Source organism: Terrapene carolina, unplaced genomic scaffold (genome assembly GCF_002925995.2).
Source record: "Terrapene carolina triunguis isolate 2854851 unplaced genomic scaffold, T_m_triunguis-2.0 Scaffold96, whole genome shotgun sequence".
Lineage (NCBI taxonomy): Eukaryota > Metazoa > Chordata > Testudines > Emydidae > Terrapene > Terrapene triunguis.
The window spans coordinates 42,808,892-42,830,290 of NW_020664447.1; the positions used below are offsets into that span (position 1 = coordinate 42,808,892).

The window sequence follows — 21,399 nt, forward strand, 5'->3', positions numbered from 1 at the left end:
TGCCCCCTAGAACCGCACCCCCTATCTAAGCCTCCCTGCTTCTTGTTCCCTGACTGCCCCCGCCTGAGAACCCCCCACCCTAACTGCCCCCCTAGGAACCTGTCCCCTGACTGCCTTGACCCTTATCCACGCCCCCACCCCATATTCACACCCCCGCCCCCAGACAGACCCCCGGGACTCCCATGCCCTATCCAACTGCTCCCTGCCCCCTGACAGGACCCCCAGAACTCCCGATCCATCCAACCCCCTCTGCTCCCTGCCTGCCTCGACCCCTCTCCACACCCCCGCCCCATATCCACACTCCCTCCGCCAGACAGACCCCTGGGACTCCCATGCCCTATCCAACTGCTCCCCACCCCCTGACAGGACCCTCAGACCTCCCGACCCATCCAACCCCCTCTGCTCCCTGCCTGCCTCGACCCCTCTCCACACCCCTGCCCCCCTGACAGCCCCCCCAGAACCCCCGACCATCTAACCCCACGGCTCCCTGTCCCTGACTGTCCCAACCCCTCTCCACACCCCTGCCCCCCTGACAGCCCCCCCGAACTCCCGACCCATCCAATCCCCCCTCCCTGTCCCCTGACCAGGGCCGGCTTTAGCAAGAGCCCAGGAATCAGGCTGCGCTCTGGCTGGGGTCGCCAGGGCCGGAGCCGCCGGTGCCCCGGGGCCAGAGCCGCCAGTGCCCCGGGGCCGGAGTCGTTGAGGCCAGCGCCGGAGCTGCTGGGGTCGGGGGTGCTTGGCCGGAACCGGGGCCTGAGCTGGGCTGGAGCCGCTGGGGCCAGAGCCGGAGCCGCTGGGTGCCAGGGGTGCTCAGCTGGGGCTGCTCCGCCGGGGCCGGGACCCCGGGGCCCGAGCCGTGCCGGACTGGGCCGTGCCTCGCCTCCCCGGAGCCGCCCCCCCCCCGCCTCCCTTCCCCCCCCCCCCCCCCCCAGCTTACCTGCTGCTGCCTGCCTGCCCCTGCTTGTTTTCAGACTTCCCGCGAACATCTGATTCGTGGGAAGCAGGGGAGGGGGAGGAGCAGGGGGGCGGAGCGTTCAGGGGAGGGGAGGAGGGGGAGGATAGCACGCTGCCCGACCCCGCAGCTACGGAGGGGCTTTGGCTGCCCAGCGGCGCTTGGCCGCTGCTTTTCGATCTATAAATAGCCGACTTGGGGGAAATCCTGGACATTTTTAGATTTTTAGAAATCCCCCCGGACGGCTATTTATAGACCGAAAAGCCGAACGTGTCCGGGGAAATCCGGACTTATGGTAGCCCTAATACAGAAGCCCCTGGAACCCTATAAATTGGGTCCCTAATCCATGAACTATTGGAACTCATTTATAAAACTTTTCTTAAACATTACATGAATATATTGTTTCATACTATAGACTTAGAATTTATAATCCCTATTCCATGATGAGATACATTATAGCTCAAAGATATCTTAATTAAAACTATCTTTACATAGGTTTTTTCCTCAGAAAGCATTTTATAAAAAAAAAACCATTGATTTTTATCCACCCTGGTCATAAGAACAGCCATACTGGGTCAGACCAAAGATCCATCTAGTCCAGTATCCTGTTTTCTGACAATGGTAAATCTCAGATGCTTCAGAGGGAATGAATAAAACAGGTAATCCTCAAGTGATCTATCCCCTGTCACCCATTCCCAACTTCTGGCAAATAGAGGCTACGGACACGATCCCTGCCCATCTTGTCCAATAGCCATTGATGGACCTATCCTCCAGGAACTTATCCAGTTCTTTTTTGAACCTGTTATAGTCTTGCCCTTCATATCTTCTGGCAAAAAGTGCCACAGGTTGACTGTGCGTTGTGTGAAGAAATAATTGCTTCTCTTTTGTTTTAAACCTGCTGCCTATTAATTTCATTTGGTGACCCTTACATGATGAGAAGGAGTAAATAACACTTCTTTATTTACTTTCTCCACACAAGTCATGATTTTATATACCCCTATCACCCCATAGTCATTTCTTGAGTGGTAACAACTAATTTAGACACCATCATTTTATATGTATAGTTGGGATTATGTTTTTCAATATGCATTACTTTGCATTTATCAACATTGAATTTCATCTGCCATTTTGTTGCCCAGTCACCCAATTTTGTGAGATTCCTTTGCAACTCTTTGCAATCTGCTTTGGACTTACCTATCTTGAGTAGTTTTGTATCATCTGCAAATTTTGCCACCTCACTGTTTGCTCCTTTTTTTTCTGCTTATTTATGAATATGTTGAAGTACCTGTCCCAATACAGACCCTTGGGGGACACCACTATTTACCTTTCTCCATTCTGAAAACTGACCATTTATTTCTACCCTTTGTTTCCTATCTTTTAACCAGTTACTGATCAATGAGAGGACCTTCCCTCTTATCCCAGGAGAGCTTACTTTGCTTTAAGAGCCTTTTGTGAGGGATCTTGCCAAAGGCTTTCTGAAAATCTAAGTACACTATATCCACTGGATTACCCTTGTCCACATGCTTGTTGACCCCCTCAAAGAATTCTAGTAGATTGATGAGGGATGATTTCCCTTTACAAAAATCATGTTGAGTCTTCCCAAACAAATCATGTTCATCTGTGTCTAATAATTCTGTTCTTTACTATAGTTTCAACCAGTTTGCCCAGTACTGAAGTCAGGCTTACTGGCCTGTAATTGCTGGGATTACTTCTGGAGCCTTTCTTAAAAATTGCTGTCACCTTAGTCTTAGTGGGAATATAACTTTAAAACCTGCCCGTGACAGACAAATAGTTTTAACCAATGAAAAGAAAGGAACACATGCTTAAAAATAAGCAACTCCTCAATTGCAGTGGTCACTGATGTATTCATTTTTTTCCTACAGTGCACTATTACATTGTTTTATTCCCCTCTTTGAATGCCCAGAAACAAGCATCTGGTAATGTTTTCCTGTTTCTAATCTTTGCCACTCACCTCTGTGTCTAATTAATTTTTTTTCTCACTCTTTTAGTTCTGCTTATAAGACAAGCACCAATGGAGGCTGGTGATGGCATTACATATACAACTCTTTTAACACGAGAAGAGCAGGTGGAAGTGCTGAACCGTCTGGACTTTGTGCTGAAAAACATTATAGAGCTACGAAAAGAAGTGGAGGAGCTGAAGAACAGCCTGCAGAGTTTAGCTGGGGAGATCATTGGAGAAGTCAAGTACGTACAAAACCACCCTCCTTTTGTCAATCATAGACAATTAGAAAACCATCTCTCTATATGCCTTGAAAGAGCTCACAGATCAGCAGGTTTTAGGTGAAAACAATTTTGTCCTCTCTGCCTTCTCTAACAAAGATATCAACCTAAGTATCTTGTATAAATGGGAATCAGGACAAGTCTCTCACGCACAGTGCATATCCACCCTTCATTACAATAATGCTCTAAAAATGGGCAAGGTTGTAAGCTACTGATTTCTAAAATTTGTCCCATCTTCCCCCAACTAACTCCCCCAAACAGAGAGCCAATGCCAGCCAAGGAAATTTGAAATCCAATGTATGCTCAATATTCTACAGTCTGGATAATCTGAGCATGCACAGGCATGTGTTTACAATCTCATTTTGTGTCAATCCCACTAAAGAGTAGGATTATTTAAACTGGAAAGGAAAAGAACCGGAAGGAATTGGCTTTAAGTTGTCAAAATTGTGACAGGAATAGTGAAAACTAATCATTCAGTCCTTTTTGATTTGTTTGTAACACAAGCATAAGGAGATATTCAGTGAAATTAAAAGCCCAGTAAATCTAGAACCAATAAATCGAAATATTTCTCTTATACAGTTTGCTTGTTCACTAGAGGTGAAATTCTGGCCCTACTCAAGTCAAACTCCCTTTGACTTCACTGGGGTCAGTATTTCATCCTAGGTGTACACTTACTCAAAGGTCAGTGGAACAGTTACTCTGGACTCTTAGGCCTTTAACTTTATGACAATTAATAGTTATAGTTGTACAAAACAATGACAGTATGAGAAGTCATATCTATGCTTCAGGATGTGTGATCATCACCCTATTTCAGGAATTATGTTTTCTTGTCATGTACAACACTGTACATAAGACTAGATGCATTGTGGGTGTTTTCCTTCCTCTAAGCATTGGGTGCTCTCAGCTGTCTTAGACAGATGCTGAACCAGACGGACTTGTGGTCTGTACATTTCTGGCTCTTTTCTTGTCTCTGTAGCAATGTTTGTCCCATTCATATCTACTGTAGATTACGTAGTGAATGGAATATCCTGTAAAACATGAGCTCTTTGGGGGCAGGGGCTCTCTTTTTGTTTGGTGGTCATAGAACACCTAGCACAGTGAGGTCCTTGTCTCTGATTACGGCCTTTAGGCACTGATAATATGAACGATAAATAATGTTCCTTCATCTTTCTTCACTGGAAGGATGATTATATACACTTTCTATTTGCATACGAGTTTGTTTGATCTCATTTACAGTGTAGCCCACAGTATTTTAAACTTGGCAATTTGTGACTTCACCCACATGAAGCAGGAACAAGTAGCCATTTTAATTATTGCTCCTTTGATATGGAGTGGATGTAATAGATTGGGGGATTAGAAACAAAGAAATTGACATAGACTGAAATAGACACGTCTCTCGTCATCACTGTTTTTCTGTCTTTCAGGTCCCACCTGGAAGAAACCCAGAAGGTAACTCGGCGGAGGCGATACCCATTTCCTAGAGAGAGGAGTGATTCCACAGGGTCCAGCTCTATTTATTTCACAGCCAGCTCAAGAGGGGCCAATACAGATGATGGTGAAAGTGAGGGAGGGTAAGCAGAACATCAGTTAAGAACTGTTCTTGGTTTCTGAAACTCAGTAGCCACTTACTTCATCGTATTCTATATCATAGATGGGATGTTTCAATAGATGCATTTTTTTTCCTGTCCTTCTTGCATGAAACCTAGCTGTTGATTTTCTTTAAAAAGCTAGAAGTTTCAGATACTACACCTGCCCCTGAGTCATCCTACCAAGTATTGTAATTTTGCTACCACGTTTTATAATTTTTTTTTTTTTTCCCTTCAGAATCCCCTCCAGTTCCTGTTTGATCAACAGTCAGGGTGAGGTGTGACAGTTTATATGCCATTGCAGGCAAACTGGCAAGGAAATTATGACAGGGCTGGAGGGAAATAAGAAATACTCCAGTTGGTTGTAGTTATAATTGTGGAATATGGTGTTCTTTGAATTGTAATTCAAGAGAGGTGCTCTAGTTGAAGTCTTTAAATCACGATCTGGAGACTTCAACAGCTGAGATAAGGGAAATTGGGTGGGTCAGCTTTTGTGGCCTGCATCATGCGGGAGGTCAGACTAGATGACCATAATGGTCCCTTCTGACCTTAAAGTCTGAGTCTATAGTTAGGGGCAGGCAACTTTCACTGAGAGTTTGAGCAGCAGGGCTCCATTTAACGCAAACCTATGAAAGCTACTGTAGTTTGAACCAGAACTGGCAGTTAGATACAGCTGGGAGCAAGAACCCACTGTTGAGGGTGAAGCTGAGCTCACTGACTAAAGGGTGATTGGAATAAGCCTTTGGCTGGGCTGGAAGGAGATGGGTACTATAATTCTAAACGTGACATTCTGGGAGAGATTATATAAATCTGGTTTACACTAACAAATCATTTGGGGTCAGAGTGGCAAAGAGCAACAGCAACTGTCAGGCCATAAACCAAAATTATTTTTGAAGTAATGTTTTCTAAAAGATTCTGAAATTAAAAGGAAGTTAAACAGAATACAACACCTCTAATTCTAAGGGTATGTCGACACTACGAAATGAGGTTGATTTAATAGAAGTCGATTTTTTTAGAAATTGATTAGATACAGTCGATTGTGTGTGTCCCCACTAAGCGCATTAAGTCGGCGGTGTGCATCCACAGTACCGAGGCTAGCGTAAACTTTCGGAGTGTTGCACTGTGGTAGCTATCCCGCAGTCTCTGCCGCCCTTTGGAATTCTGGGTTGAGCTCCCAATACCTGATGGGGCAAAAACATTGTCGCGGGTGGTTCTGGATACATGTCGTCAGACCCCCCTCCCTCCGTGAAAGCAACGGCAAAAAATTGTTTCTCGCCTTTTTTCCTGGGTGACCTGTGCAGACGACATACCACGGCAAGCATGGAGCCTGCTCAGCTCACTGTCACCGTATGTCTCCTGGGTGCTGCTGGCAGAGGCGGTGCTGCTGGCAGAGGCGGTACTGCAGTGCTACACAGCAGCATCCCCTTGCCTTGCAGACGGTGCAATACGACTGCTAGCCGCCGTCGTCGTCCCGTGGGTGCTCCTGGCCGACCTCGGTTAGGTTGGTCGGGGGCGCCTGGGTAGACATGGGTGCTTCTGGCCGGCCTCAGTGAGGTCGGTCGGGGGCGCCTGGACAAAAATGGGAATGACTCCAGGTCATTCTCCAAGTTTTGTCTAATGGAAATTCAGTCCTGCCTGGAATATCATGCCAGCTGGAGGCTTCTGCCATGCTCCCATGGCTCATGAAGCCTGGACAGTAGTAAGGAGCAGTTCAACTATAGGCTGAGCAAGTACATAATGGTGATAGAATGTGCCTTTGACGTTTAAAAACTCGCTGGTGCAGTTTACTGACTGGGTTAGACCTCAGCGGAACCAATATTCCCATCGTTATTACTGCTTGCTGTGTGCTCCACAATATCTGTGAGAGTAAGGGGGAGACATTTATGGCGGGGTGGGAGGCTGAGATAAATTGCCTGGCCGCTGATTACGCACAGCCAGACACCAGGGCGATTAGAAGAGCACAGCAGGGCATGCTGTGCATCAGAGAAGCTTTGAAAACCAGTTTCATGACTGGCCAGGCTACGGTGTGAAAGTTCTGTTTGTTTGTCCTTGAAAACCTGCCCCCTTGGTTCACTCTACTTCCCTGTAAGCCAACCGCCCTCCCCTCCCCCCTTTGATCTCTGCTTGCAGAGGCAATAAAGTCATTGTTGTTTCAAATTCATGCATTCTTTATTAATTTGTCATACAAATGGGGGGATAACTGCCAAGGTAGCCCGGGAGGGGTGGGGGAGGAGGGAAGCACAGGGGTGGGGTAGTTGTAGGGGCACCCCCTAGAATGGCATGCAGCTCATCATAGAAGTGGCATGTCTGGGGCTCTGACCCGGAGCGGCCGTTTGCCTCTCTGGTTCTTTGGTAGGCTTCACGCGGCACTGCTGCGGGTCCCTGTTATAACCTCTGTCCTTCATGCCCTTAGAAATTTTTTCAAATATTCCAGCATTTCGTCTTTTGGAACGGAGTTGGGATAGCACGGATTCGTCTCCCCATACAGTGATCAGATGCAGTACCTCCCGTTCAGTCCAAGCTGGAGCTCTTTTGCGATTCTGGGACTCCATGGTCACCTGTGCTGATCAGCTCGCTATGCTGGCCAAACAGGAAATGAAATTCAAAAGTTCGCGGGGCTTTTCCTGTCTACCTGGCCAATGAATCTGAGTTGAGAGTGCTGTCCAGAGCGGTCACAATGGAGCACTCTGGGATAGCTCCCGGAGGCAAATACCGTCGAATTGTGTCCACACTACCCCAAATTTGACCCAGTAGGGTCGATTTCAGGGCTAATCCCCTCGTCGGGGAGGAGTACAGAAATCGATTTTAATAGCCCTTTAAGTCGACAAAAATGGCTTCGTCGTGTGGATGGGTGTAGGGTTAAATCGATCTAACGCTGCTAAATTCAACCTAAACTCATAGTGTAGACCAGGGCTAAGACTATGTAAAACCTCATTTTGTTAGGGTCATGCTTATATGTTTGTCATTTTATTTAGGTTCTTACCACACCTATCCTTGTACTATCTGAGTACCGTAAGTCACCTGATCCTTTATAAGTAGGATGCCTACTGGGTGCACATACCTCTGGTCAAGAGGAGGAAAGTCTTCTCTTTGCTGCCTTTTTATTTATTTATTTTTTTTTTAAAGTCAATAGATTAAGAAGGGCATGAAGCAGATTCCTGAGCATAAAATTCTCTGTCAGTATTTTCTCATGGAAAGGCAAATATGTCTTTTAGACTGAGGGTTCCAAATTAGTGTGTGTGTTTTCTCAGTGTCACTTGCGGGTCTAAATGAATCTTCAAATAATTATGCCAATGCATATAACTAGCATGTTGCCTCTGCCTGCTGATAATGGATGGGCCAACTTGTAAAGTGTTTATGGCTGCATGGAGGAAGAAAACTGAAAGTTTCTCTCTCTTCCTACAGTGTTGGTCTTAAGCTGATGGTAAAACTCTTCCAGGTTCTCCATATTTTGTGATATCTTTCCTTAAAGGAGGAATTTGAGCTGATCTCATTGTCATTTTTTAACCCCTTGCAAATGATATATGATAACCAATGTGCTTCAAAGTGACTAAAGAATAGTTCCACAATAATTCTGCTTTATATAAGAAAAAAGGCAATTATTGATCTAACAGGATGTTGTTTACAGCATCTTGGAATTTGGAATATGCTTTCTTGGGATTCCCATGCTTATTCTACAGAGGTGTAAGATTTGTTTGGGCTTTTTGGCTTTGGCAAAACAGAAAACATAACTCCTAAGAGACATTGAGGAATGTATTAAAATAACAAAGCAAGAAAAGCTGTCTGAAGAGAACAGAGAATTATTTGTATGACATGGAAATGACGGAGATGTTTCCAGCTGAAGATATATTGAGAGCATTTTACAGCTTGTCCTCTCAATCTTGTTTTGATGAAGATGGTATTCCTTTCAGATAAAACATGTAAGCTTATAGTTGATTCAGAGAAACTTTTTTTTTACTTGTACATGCTATTCAGGGTGATTAAAATCCAGTTATAAATACTTCCACAGGTTTGATCATCCTTCTAGTAAGGCCACTTTTAATTATTCTCAGCAAAAGACAGATTTGGAACAATCTCCGTGAACAATTGCCGTCCGTATACTGTTGTAACACCATTCTCACCATGGTGCTAATTACTGAACCATCTTTTTGATCACTTTTGACTGTAGCCTCTTGATTAATAGTTTGGGAGGGAAGGTTTTAAATTAATCTTTTATGTGCTCACTCACCTTGATTGACACAGCACATTTAGTTATAACTGAATTGCTGTCTCCAAGTATTTGAAATGCCCTGTTTTTTCTTTAATACTCACAGCTACGAGGTTTTACTGGACAGCTTTCATATGTTGTTTAATGGGTTTTGTAGGGTGATTTGTAACTTTTTGAAACACGTCACATATGTCTGTTTTTTCTGAAGTGAAAGGTTGTCAGTAAGCCCCAAATATTTGTGGCTAATTCCTGTTAGTTGTAGGCTCTGTACTGGATCCTAACTGCAAGGGAAATGTAATTGTTTGTTTTGTGTGAGAATAACATTATGGAATTTAAGGGGAGGGGTTAAAAAAATTCCTTATTATACAAATAATACTTTAATATAATTAAAATAAATTATTGCACCAGTTATGCTCATCACTTCTTACATTTTTCTTGGCGCTGGTCGATGACAAGAGACTAGTCAGTTTCATTTTAGTCTACTTCACTTTGAGAATTACACATTTTCCTGAAAACAAAGCCCTTGAAGACACTTATCTGCACTCACAGCTTGCATTGTTGGCAGCATACTGGTAGACCATGTCACTTAACCATCCGCTCTACCAGCACAGAGAAATGTTCAGACTTTCCCACTATAGAGCGATCTGTACAGTCTGTAGTCCAACTTACAAAAGTGTTTAAAAGTTAAAGAATGCTTCTACTTAATTAAAAATGGAAATATATACTCAGTTTATTTTAACAAGTCTTCAAGTTTTGTAAAACCTAAACTTTGGGCCACATTTGACCACACAGCACTTTTCTGAAGCTGACCTAAACAAATAATGTTTTTTAAGATTTCAGGTTAACAAAGTGCATAGACTTAAAATTACAACTTTAAAACAAAAGTGTCTATATCATCCATTTATGAACAAGAATATGAAAAGGTGCCAGCTCCCCCTGAAACCATTGATTTAGAGTAAAGGGGAGCAGGCGCAGGCCTATGGTAGTAATATTTCCACAGGAAGAAAACCAACATCCACCATCTTACCTACCAATCAAAGTATTTTCAAAAGGCTTTGTTTGACTGTCAGACATGTCGGGTATTCCTTTTATATGCACGTTCTACTCCCCTTCCATTTTAATTTATAACCATATGGGTCCACGTTTGCCTTAAAATGTCAATGATTCTAGAACAAAGTTGAGTGTCATACCTATTTTTTGTTTGCCAGTTAGGAACTGAATTCAAGGCCCTGCAATATTTCTCTGCAATAGCTGGGAGTACCTACAGCAGGATAGAGTATTCATTTCACTCTTTATTTGTGTGAAGGATCTTCAACTATCACAGAAGAAAATCAACCCTAAATCTGGATCGTGAAATGCTAAAAGCTTTTCAGTTCATCTCATAAAATAGTAGAACAAGACATTGACAAGACAGATTACACAGCCACTTCATTCACCTGACAATAGTTTGAAAACATTAAACATTTGGCTAATGGGGGAGTTACTGAGTAACTGATTCATGGAGGGTCAAAACTGAGATTCTGGTAAGAGGAATATTTAGATTAAAGGAATTTGGCTAAACAACACTTTGTGTAACTGGTTCTGAAAAAGTCCTTGTGTTAAAGAAGTTCTGTATGTAATAACAGATGTATTAAGTCTTCATTGTCACAAGTTACTATACTAGCATCTTTTAGAAGATGTAAAGGTCAATTCCAGAACCCAACAAGCACAGTAGATAGTGGATTTTTTGAGATGTTGGTCTAGTGCTGTTAAAGAGGCATTAACTAATAAAGATAATTGCAATGGATTAAAAGGTAGAGCTCCTAATATTCACAGGTTGCAGAAAAGAGATCCTCTGATAGAGGAAACAGCTTGATGTCATTGGGCTGCCTCAGCCAGTAGTATTCTGTGACCATGAGATAGGGCAGTACAGACTTGTTGCAGGGCTGTTGGGCTTACTCCTGGCTGTCTTTCATGGTGGCTTTTAAATTACTAATAAGTATTCAGTTGAACCTTCTTGGTGATTGACTGTAGTACTGATCTAATAACAGATTCTTGCAGCTGGGTAAAATCTTTGTAGAACATATCTAACAGAGGAAGACTAGCGAAAGGATAAGTGTCAGGATAAGACTTTTAAACTTGAGAATCACCATAGCAAGTTAAAACCTTTTAACTTGGCTAACCTACTTTCTCAATTATCTCCAAGCTTTTTCCTCGTTTGTATTAAAGTTCCATAGTGAAGGTTGCAACTAGCTTTCCATTATAAACTTGTTTTGTCTCTCCTGTCTTCCCACTTCCTTTTTAAAATCCAAAATCTATAGTTTAGATGTGAGTCAGGGAATGACTTTAATGTGACACCTTAAAAATGGGTGTTCAGGAGAGTTCAGAAAGTTGAGACTTTTTGCCTTTTTAGAACCGGTAATAAATAAAATTTAGTGTACTGGATCCCCTAGCTGAAAATTAGCACCCATTTGATTACAAATGTAAAGCTATTTGACTTTAATGTTGTTGTGAAATGTATGTTTTAGCCCGCTTGATATAAGATATCAAAGGGATGCTGAGAAATCTCAAGCTTTTTCTCCAATAGAGTTCAAAATGTCTCTTGATTATTAGAGAGTAAAGATGATTTTTTCAGCCGAAAAGCTTGAGAGGCCCGCAAGTCTCAAAGACTTAGCCGTGATTCTCCTCTACAGCAGACCTTAAGAGAGCCACCAAGTGGGGAGAGGCCCCTCTGATCTCCAGTATTGCTAACACTTGTGATTTTATTGTGAGTCTTGTGGTTAGTAGGTGTTTTTCTTAATTCCCCAGCTCCTGAAATCATGTTATGATAATCACAGCTTTTGTTTAACCTCTCCACCTAAGTTTCTAGCCCTCATGGTTGCAGAGAGAAGTTTGAAAATGTGAAGCTCAAAGCAGATATATATTTTAATTTAAATTTGACTGTTAAGCTAGTCTCATGATTTTGGGGGGCATGACTCTTGGCATTGGCAATAGTGTATCTTCACACTGCCAGCTGTCATCCAGTTCCCACTTGCTGTGTCCCTTCTGACATCTGTGGGAAGGGAGCACTGCTCCTGCAAGGCAGACTGTAGCAGATATGCCAATGGGAGAGGGGTGGGGCTGGAAAGAGAGTAGGGAGTTTGTGTGGGAGGATAAGAAATTGGGGCATTCTCTATATTCTCATTTGCACTCCCTCCCTGTGAACCAGTTATAAGGATTTGGAAGTCAGCTTCTGTGTTTCATTGCTTCTTTGCAATTCCTTAGTTTGTTTAAAATATATTTATAAACAGTTCAGACCAGTAGCAGGTCAGTAATTTAAAACTTTGCAGACAGCTTTAAGAGTCACTGTGATGAATTAATGGATAAGCAATCCTGGCCTAATATAAAACAAGTTTGTTGTACTAAACTGAAGATTCCATGTTACTTATGCCTCCAGTATTAATCCTATATAGCTGTGTATGGTAGCCACTCTGGAACTGACTTGTAACTTTCTGCATTAGCACCCATTGTCCTCAAATTCCTGCAATAATTTTTTTTTTTTTTTTTTTTTTTTGGCAGTTGCTTTCTTTTGCCTTTTGATGAAATCTTATAAAACTTCTGCTGCTGCTACTTATAATCCAAACAGGCATCAGTAGCTCCTCATGTTTCACTTCCAGATGACACAAATTGTTCCATGCTATTAGCAGCAAGAAGGCTTGGATTGTGATGTGGAAGTTAATTGTCTTGCATTGCTTTGGCACTGTGCAGAGCAGACAAGTCCACTGGGGCCTTTTTCTTTTTTCGCATGCTTATTAGCACCGAATATCTTGTTATTAATGTAGGAAATATGCTAGCTAGGGACTTTCACATATTAATGCATTTAAGAACTGTCTGTCTTCTATCCTAAAACAGGATAAAAACACTTAAATCCCTTGGTCTTTTTGAATACTTTTGTTTTTATTGAATTACATTCAGCGCTATTTCTTTTTTAAACTGGCAGCATCTCATACATGAGCCATCTCAATAGAGCGAGTCTATCTGGGTGAGAGGAAAATGTATATACATCATGAGCCATCACGGAATGGTAATTATCTTTTTATAAAAACAAGAACAAAAATAGACACAGCATTTTGAAATGATTTTTAGACCTTGTACTTTGATTGTGCTTCAGGATAAAAAGTCTTTTTCAACCTAGATACACAAATCATTGAGTACCTTTAAAATGCTGCCAGTCTGGAATGTGGCATGGCAGCTGTTTATCTGCCCACACCAACGCTGCACAGCAGTGTAGGACAGGGACTGCTGCATGAATTAAGGGAGTCTGAGCAGTTACATTTTAACAGGATTTGACTAGGGAACCAAAGTTTGTATCCTTATTCTTATGAAAGTGCCACAAGATGTTTAATAACAAGTGGTCAGTACCTTAGGTTTTACAACTTGCACAAAATATGGCAACACCTCTAGTACAGCATGTCCTGCACCATGCTGATTCATAGCTTCACTATGGATTCAGAGGGAAGAATATCTACTGAATCTGCAACATAATGACTAGGTGTTTTTAGAGGCTTCTCATCCACGTAATGACCAGACAACACTGCTTAGCCTGAGATTTGGTTTGATTACCTGGTAGTGTACAGTTCATGATGATCTAGAGAGAGTGATGGGGCTGGTGTGGTGTCTGCCCTCTGAGTTGACAGTATTCCTTGGTTCTCTACCAAGGAGAGAGTGAGTTCAGGGATCCAACTGTACTCCTCATGACTCCTGGAAAAACAGTACTTTGGTAGTCAGGAGTACCTCTTTTCATCTGTATTTGGCACAACTGCTATCCACGTTTCTGTTAGATGTGTACCTTGGTACATGCCTTCAATCTCTAGATTTGATAACTCTAACATTCCCTGTTTTGAGGCTGTCCTTGGAGAACACTTGGACACTTCAGCTGGTGAAAAATGTGATGATCTGATTGCTTAACATAGCTGACGGTAGGTAAAGCTACGTTTTAGTCATGGGTATTTTTAGTAAAAGTCATGGACAGGTCACTGGCAGTAAACAAAAATTCACAGCCTGTGGCCTGTCCATGACTTTTACTATATACCCCTAACTAAAACTTGGGCAGGGGCCTGCGGATGCTCGGGGGAGAGGGAGAACAGGGGACAGGGGGTCCGAGGGCACCATAGGTGCTGGGGGAGGTGATCCAGGACCCCCACTGGTGTTGGGGTGGGGGGGTGTTGGTGGGGCTGGCAGGGGCTCCCTATCCAGTTCTGCATGTCCCTGCAGCTCCTAGGCTAGGAACTGCAGCCAATGGGAGCTGCGAGGGCAGGGCCCGTGGATCTGGGCAGTGTGCGGGAGTCCCCTGGCCCCTCTGCCTAGGAGCTGTAGGGCCATGCCAGTGGGAGCCACGGACCCCCCCCCCCCTCCTGAGGTAAGTGCCCTCCCGCCCCCCGGGTCCCTCTGACCCTAATCCTGAGTCCCCTCCCACACACCCAAACTGCTGCTGCTGGCCCAGTGGCTGCCCATCTCGACCTCCATGACAGACTCGCAGCCTTAACCATAGGGAGCACATTACGCTAGTGTTCCATAGGCTGCAATGGTTTCCTACTTGCTTCTGGTGCAATTCAAGCATTGAGCTTTTAAAGTTACACATGGTTTGGGTCTTGGTTACATCTGGTTAGTCTTCCTTTTCATTGCTTGAACAATTGCAGTCAGGGTCTGTAGTTAAATGTCATGGGGGCTCATGGCAGGCTGCTTGCAGCAGAGGGCCCTCTCCTTTGGAACTTGCTTCCCTCATTAGTCCAACGAAGCCTGAAATTAAAACCGAACATTCTTAAACAATGAGGTCTAACTTAGTGCTTCCTCCTTTGTTCAGAGCTCCCATGTGAGTTAGAGAAGGGGCACGTTAGGCTAAGCTTTTTTTAAATCAGGCCACCTATTTAGGTGCCTGAACATAAATTTGTGAATTTAACTTTAGACAATCCCTTATGGAAAATCTTGGTCTGAGTCGTACCCTGTCTAATCTGGACGACTTTATTGTTAATCATTGTCTGCTTTTACATAGATATCATGTCTTTACATGGTTCAGCTGCTACTCCTTAATTTCTTTTTATACATGTACAATGATTTTGATCACTCACCCACTGTTTTCACACCTTTTCTCCCCGTCAGCTCGAACAAGCTGTTTTGTATTTAGTGCTCAGACAGTCTTGATCAAAATACTAATCTTGCCAAGAAAGCGATCTGTGTTTGAAATTCTCTAGAACAGACCAAAAACCTCTAGCTGTATCCCCCACCTAGATGAGTCTGTTAAACTTCCTACTGAGGTATCTGATGTATAATCTGTAATTTCCCAAGTGATTGTCCTGCTTGTTCTGTTCTGTGTATGCTTTTGTAGGCTTTAAAGCTAAATGGTCTAAAAAGGCTCTCTCACGAGGCCAGCTGGATGCAGACTCCTGTGTCTTGACTTCTACGCTACCTTCCTTTAGAATTTATTTTCTTCACCCTTTTGTATTTGTCTGTACTACATGGGAATAGTTGAAAGATGCATAACTGCAGAGATTTAAAACTAGACTGCACAAAATTCTGGAGAATACAGTGTAGAGAAAACACTTCTGCACTAGAGAAGGTTGGGCCTAGGACATCTATTAGTCCAACTCCCATCTCTCTGATTTTTTTTTAAATATTTTCTCTTGGTTTGTAAACTGTTTGCCCTGCATCTTGTTTTGAGTACATGTGATGTCACTTAATTCTATATTTTAATTTTTACTGAAAGGTACACCACAGCCAATGCAGAGTCTGACTATGACCGGGAGTCAGAGAGAGAGAGTGAGGAAGGGGAAGATGAAGTGAGCTGTGAGACAGTGAAGACTGCACGGAGGGATTCACTGGACCTAGTCAATGAGGATGAAACTGTTTTGGTCTTTGACTCTACAACGGAGGAGGAATTTGGTCAGCTGCTGCAGCAGGCTGACCAGCTGCATAGCGGGAATAACCAGGAGAAGAGGGAAGGATTCCAGCTGCTGCTTAACAATAAACTGGTGGTAAAGTTCATTTTAATTTCCCAGCAAAATTGTGTGTTCAGCTAACAGGGAAAGATGAAATTGGGCTTTTAGTTATCATTGTGCGAGACCTGGTCCATGCTACAAACATAATGGAGTCAATGGACCTGGTCATAACATGGCTTAGAAGTGTAGTGTAGATGGTACCTAACAAAACTAAAACCCTGACAATCCAAGGACTTGGCTTTCTTAAATGTACCCTCTTGCATCCTGTCTGTAGTACAAATCTAAACAGTATTGTAGTTGGGTCCCTTGACTCCGTTATAGAGTTCAAGCACTGTATAGTCAGTACAAGAAATTATATAGCTTTTTTTACATAGGTGCCTGTTTAATACAGCAGCCAAATTGTTTTGCTTATCTTCAACATTAATATCAAAGATGATGTAGAGACGAGAGATAACAAATGACTTAATCAACAGTAAGCATAAGTAAAGTTTCTTTGGAAGCCCCAAAAGGGATCATGCCAGGAATTTATTTAATACTCCAGTGTATCCCTTTTCTTAAATGTTTCTCCTACTTCTTAATAGTCTAAGATAGTACCAAAATAAACCAACTTAAATTGATATTGTCAAGTAGTTTAGGTTTAAAACTTGTACTTTAAAAAAAATAGTTTAACAAAACCTAGTATAAAGAATTGTTTTTTATATTTCACTGAAAATGCATTGGTTTGTGTTTGACTGAACATTGCCACTGCAGTATTGGCAATCCAGCCACAACAGACTCATTGCTGTTTTGTGTAAGCAAATGCCTAAAATGAACAGACAGCATAGATAAATAAACTGAACTTTTTAAAACTTGTGATTTTTCTCCTGCTTTTTGAGATGGAGTCAGACAAGTGGATGTGTGGCTCCAACGCTCATCCCCTCATCCATACTAAAACTTCTGTGAAATGGGGAATCCATTTATGGTGATGTGATGAGTTAGACCTCTTCTGATCTTCTTTGAGTTGTGGGTTTAGTTGCAAATTTGGACCTTCATTTTACTCTTTTTGTACTTCTGCTAGAGTTCTTGTTGGTTTGGGCCCGTTTAAGTTTTTTCAAAGGGTTTTTTTACATATGTTTACTCTATGTAGCTAGCTAGATATAGCTATAGATATATAAAATAGATAACATACTGCCTGTTACTGCTGCCACTTGATGGTCCTCTTCCAGTCCTCTTCCTTATATCTTTGTACCAGTGGAAGAAAGGGGCTCGCTAACAGGTGATCTGAAATACTTATGTTCTGTCTGCAGTATGGAGACCAGCAAGATTTCCTTTGGCGCCTGGCTCGAGCATACAGTGATCTGTATGAAATCACAGAGGATGCAGACGAAAAGAAATCATATGCTTCTGATGGTAAGGAAAAGTGTGTGTTTGTGAGGCAGCTCAGTGTAGTGTTTTGTTGGATAAACCTTTTTTAACTAGATCTTGTGTTACTAACACAAATTTTAAAAATACAATTTTCCTGTTTGTTTACTTGATCAGTTTCACTACTTCTCATTCACTAGTTCAAATGCAGTTTGTTTTGGGTTTTAACATTATAAAAGACTTGAAATAAAACCAGGAGACTTTTTAATTAACACTTCTGCTCCTATCAGCTTTTGGAAATCACCTCCCCTTTTTAATTTAACCTAAGCTTTAAGGCTGAATTGCCTGAGTAGTCCCTTTCAGAAATGTAAAGCAGTCATTTTAAGGCAATCATTTTCAGAGGTTTTTTTTAATGTGTATATAGTCCTTTCTAATGGATTGCAAAGTTTCCACATTTTGGGATCACAAGCACATGGAGCAGAGAGAGGAGAGAGCTCCATTAAATAGTGTGTGTGTGTGTGCGCGCGCGTGCACTCTGTGTGGTGGTAGGTGCCCAATATCGCTGCAAGATATGCAGCTGGTAGTGAGTGGAAGAGCAACTGTCCATCTCAATAGACAATGGTGTAAGCACCAAAGCACCGCACCCTTGAGGCCTGTAGCTCTTTCTTTTTTGCTCTCTGCTTTTCTCTCTTTCTCAGCCACCTCTTTTCAGCCTCTTTGACTCCCTGGTGCAGTGCAGCCTGTTGCTAGCTGCAAGCTCTCAGCTTACAGTGTTGATGCTGAAAGTGTCCTTGAACCTGATCTTAGGTCAGCCCAGCGGCCTTGGAGCATCTGTGAGTTCTCCATACAGGCGATCTTTTGGAATGTGTCTCAAGCTAAATATACTAGGTGACTAACAAATGTTTTTAACTTCTTTACACTTTCCTGTCACTGTAGAGACTCTAGCACTTTGGGAGGTAGGTATTCAGAGAAATTCAGTAACTTTCATTCTTGCTAAATCAGTGCTTTCTGTCTGCAGGGAAAGAAGAGGCAGAGGCAGCCCTACAGAAAGGGGATCAAAGTGCTGAGGGTCACCAGTGGTATGTAACTTTCCCCTGTATGGGAGAACAAGGGAGGTTAAGGGTCATATTAAGAGTTAGGCTTTATCGCAGTCTACTCAGTAGACAAGTTTGTTTCTTACCTTAAATATACATTATTGAATCTATGCTTTTCCTAACAGACTTTATTTTAGTTTCTTTTCCTTGTTAACAGACCTGAATAAGCAACAGACAATACTGGTTACAATTATCAAGATAAATTTTGTTTTTATTTGGTTCATGACAACTAATTAAGAACTTGGTTCTGAGGGGAGATGACCTGGAGGAGTTCTTGAACAGAAGATGGCAGTAGCTATGACAATGTGTGTTCTTTAGTTTCTGAGAAACTGATTGTATCAAGCTCTTATGAGCCTGCATCTCATAGCTTAATGAGCTTCATCAAGGATGGCAAAAGATCAGCTTATAGATGAGTCTTGCAGAAAGGGGCTTCTAGCAAGAAGAAATTGAGATACAGAGTTCAGTGCACTCGGGTAGTTTTTAAGCATTTTAAATTTGGGGACTAAAACTGTGTTCTAAAAGGATTCCCTTTGAGTTATTAAACTGATCTCTGGAAATCCTAATTATATCTTGTAACTGTGTGTGTTGTGAGAACATGAGGGTGAAATGGAGGAAAGTTTGTTCTAACATTAAGAGTTTTTTTTTTTCTTCAGCTGAAGTTTTTCTTTTCAAATGACAAGAAAACAAGAAATTTGTAAATTGCTCTGCCAAAACAAATATTCTATTCTATTAATGGAGCAATCTTTCTTGCTGTGTCTGATGTCTCACTGGCCACAGGAGAGAAATTATGCTGAGGAGACATGTTGTAGTTAGTGATCTCACACTCACTGGGTCATAGTCCCACAAGCAATTCTTTCAGTTAATAATGATGAATGATGTTCATGTAGGAACGATGATCGAGTGGTTAGTACATTAGTCTGAGATTTGGGAGTCATGGCTGAATTCCCTGCTTTGCCCAAGGTCACACAAGAAGTCTGTGTCAGGTCACTTCTGTCTCTCTGTGCCTTAGTTCTTCAACTGTAAAATGGGGATAATGGTACTCCCCTACCTTACAGAGATGTTGTAAGGATAAGTACATTAAGGATTGTGAGATGCTCAGATACTGTGGTAACAGGGTCTGGATTGAAGTAGCTAGGAGAGACCTCATGAAAGATCTTGGCTCAGAAATGAGCTGAACTTTATTGATGATCCTTTTGGTTTCTGTGTGCCCTGGGAAAATGACTACTTATGTATCCTGTTGTTATGTGCTGGAAATTAATCTGGTAGGTGAGGGTTAGGAAGCCCATTTCACACAGCTGATTTACAGAAAATTGTAATTCCTTTTTCAAGAACTGGAACTGGGATGGCCTCTCATTTTCTTTCTCATCTGCTCTGTTTCTGTTGGCTCCTCTTTAATCCCCTACAGAGCAACCTCTTATGTCATTGAAACTAACAGCCAGCTGCACAAGCTATGGGGGAAGTAACTTGAGAGCTAGATGGTTAATGATGACCCTACATTCTTCCTTCTTCCTTTTTTTATTTTACTCGGGTTAGTTGCTTTTCTTATTTTCTTTTATTATTGACATTCCAAAAGCTTATACAGTGCCAAGTAAAGTAGAAACTCTATCTTAAGAAAGGTTAACCCCTTGGTTCTAGGGTTTGGAGAGAAAGCGTCTGTATTTTTGGGATGGAGGGAATAAGGGAGAGGTTTGACGGCTGCAGTCCTCACTGAGGTATTGGGCAATTTATCTCTTGTGTCTTCAGAACAAGATGTCCCTTGCATAATTCTGAAATCTGTCATCTGGGCTTGAAATGTATGGATTGTTGGAGTTTGTGTTCGTGGTTAAAAGGAAAAGAATTTCTGGTTACTCTATATGGCAGGTTCCTCTTGGCCACATCCAAAGGAGGGCTAATATAGTGGCTCTCTCTCTGTAGTGGAGGGTAAGCATTCTGCTACCATTACAATTTTGCTTTAAATTGATGGCAGTGACTGACTATATGTAAACATTATCTAAATAGCTTATATTATATGTCACAACGATACTAATACAAAATAAAGGTTTTTGCCTTCAAAAAACAGGAAATGCTAAATTAACATTGAACATGCAATCTTAAATTGGTGCATTAAGTATTTATTTTACAGTAGACTTAAGTTGTCATCACATGCTATTTCCTCAAACAATACAACTTTTCCTTCAGCGTCCCATGCATACATGTAACTAAGGTAACTTGATCACAAAAGATTATTATTTTGAAATCTAGTTAATTTCAAAACTACGTTAAGTCTTTTCGGGTACTTTACGTGGCCCTGAGTTGCCCTCTCAGTTTGTGGTATTAGCTGAACTTTTTCCACTTTCTTTACTTAGCTGCTGTGTGAAAGACCTATGTACGTGAAAAACTGGTTATCTACAAGGGAAACCGTAAAACTGACTACACTGTTACACAATTTTTTCTGATCTTGATCTTGTTCATTTTTAGTTTTATCATGGCCATTGTTAGAGGTCTGCAAAATCCTTGGCTTTTTGTATTTGTGAGGTGTCTTAATCTAGATAACCTTTTATACAGGGTCTTCCAGAGAAACCAGTGGCATGCCAGAAGACAGTCTTTCGATCCTATGCTCTTCATTTGGTTCAGTTATTTTACATAACTGAATGGCTCTGAAATAACTCTAACCAGCATTAGTAGTAGTATTGGCATACAGCTTTCCACATAGGCAATGTTTTTATTTTCCTTCATGATTTAAACTAAAATTATCTGTAATAAATTCCTTTTGTTTTTTCATTGCTATTTTTGAACAAGTACTGTGGCTGGCTAGAAGTGAGGAGTTTCTCATTTTCCCTACCATCCTCAGTGGCTTGAGTATTTAACAGGCTCTTGTAGAAACTTGTGTATGGAGCTGATGGTTGCTCATTCTGCTGCTATGATTAAACTAAAGCTGTTAACAGGGGCGGCTCTAGGCACCAGCAAAGCAAGCACGTGCTTGGGGCAGCCCATTTGCAGGGGCGGCAGGGATCCAGCATGGGAGCTGAGAACCAACAGGGGGCCC

The 21,399-nt window shown here is 42.1% G+C and overlaps 1 protein-coding gene across 2 annotated transcripts in view; it reads left to right on the forward strand.

Moving 5' to 3' along the window:
- Positions 1-21,399, forward strand: part of RMDN3 (regulator of microtubule dynamics 3) — a 59,375-nt gene that overhangs the window by 1,126 nt on the left and 36,850 nt on the right. Inside the window, exons 2-6 of one of the 2 annotated variants that reach the window (XM_029911518.1) lie at positions 2,962-3,157; positions 4,618-4,764; positions 15,708-15,975; positions 17,226-17,328; positions 18,299-18,359. In XM_029911518.1, the coding sequence (XP_029767378.1) occupies positions 2,962-3,157; positions 4,618-4,764; positions 15,708-15,975; positions 17,226-17,328; positions 18,299-18,359 (775 nt within the window). Of the gene's footprint in view, positions 1-2,961; positions 3,158-4,617; positions 4,765-15,707; positions 15,976-17,225; positions 17,329-18,298; positions 18,360-21,399 lie in introns of those variants that run through there. The other variant, XM_029911517.1, reaches the window with a different exon arrangement.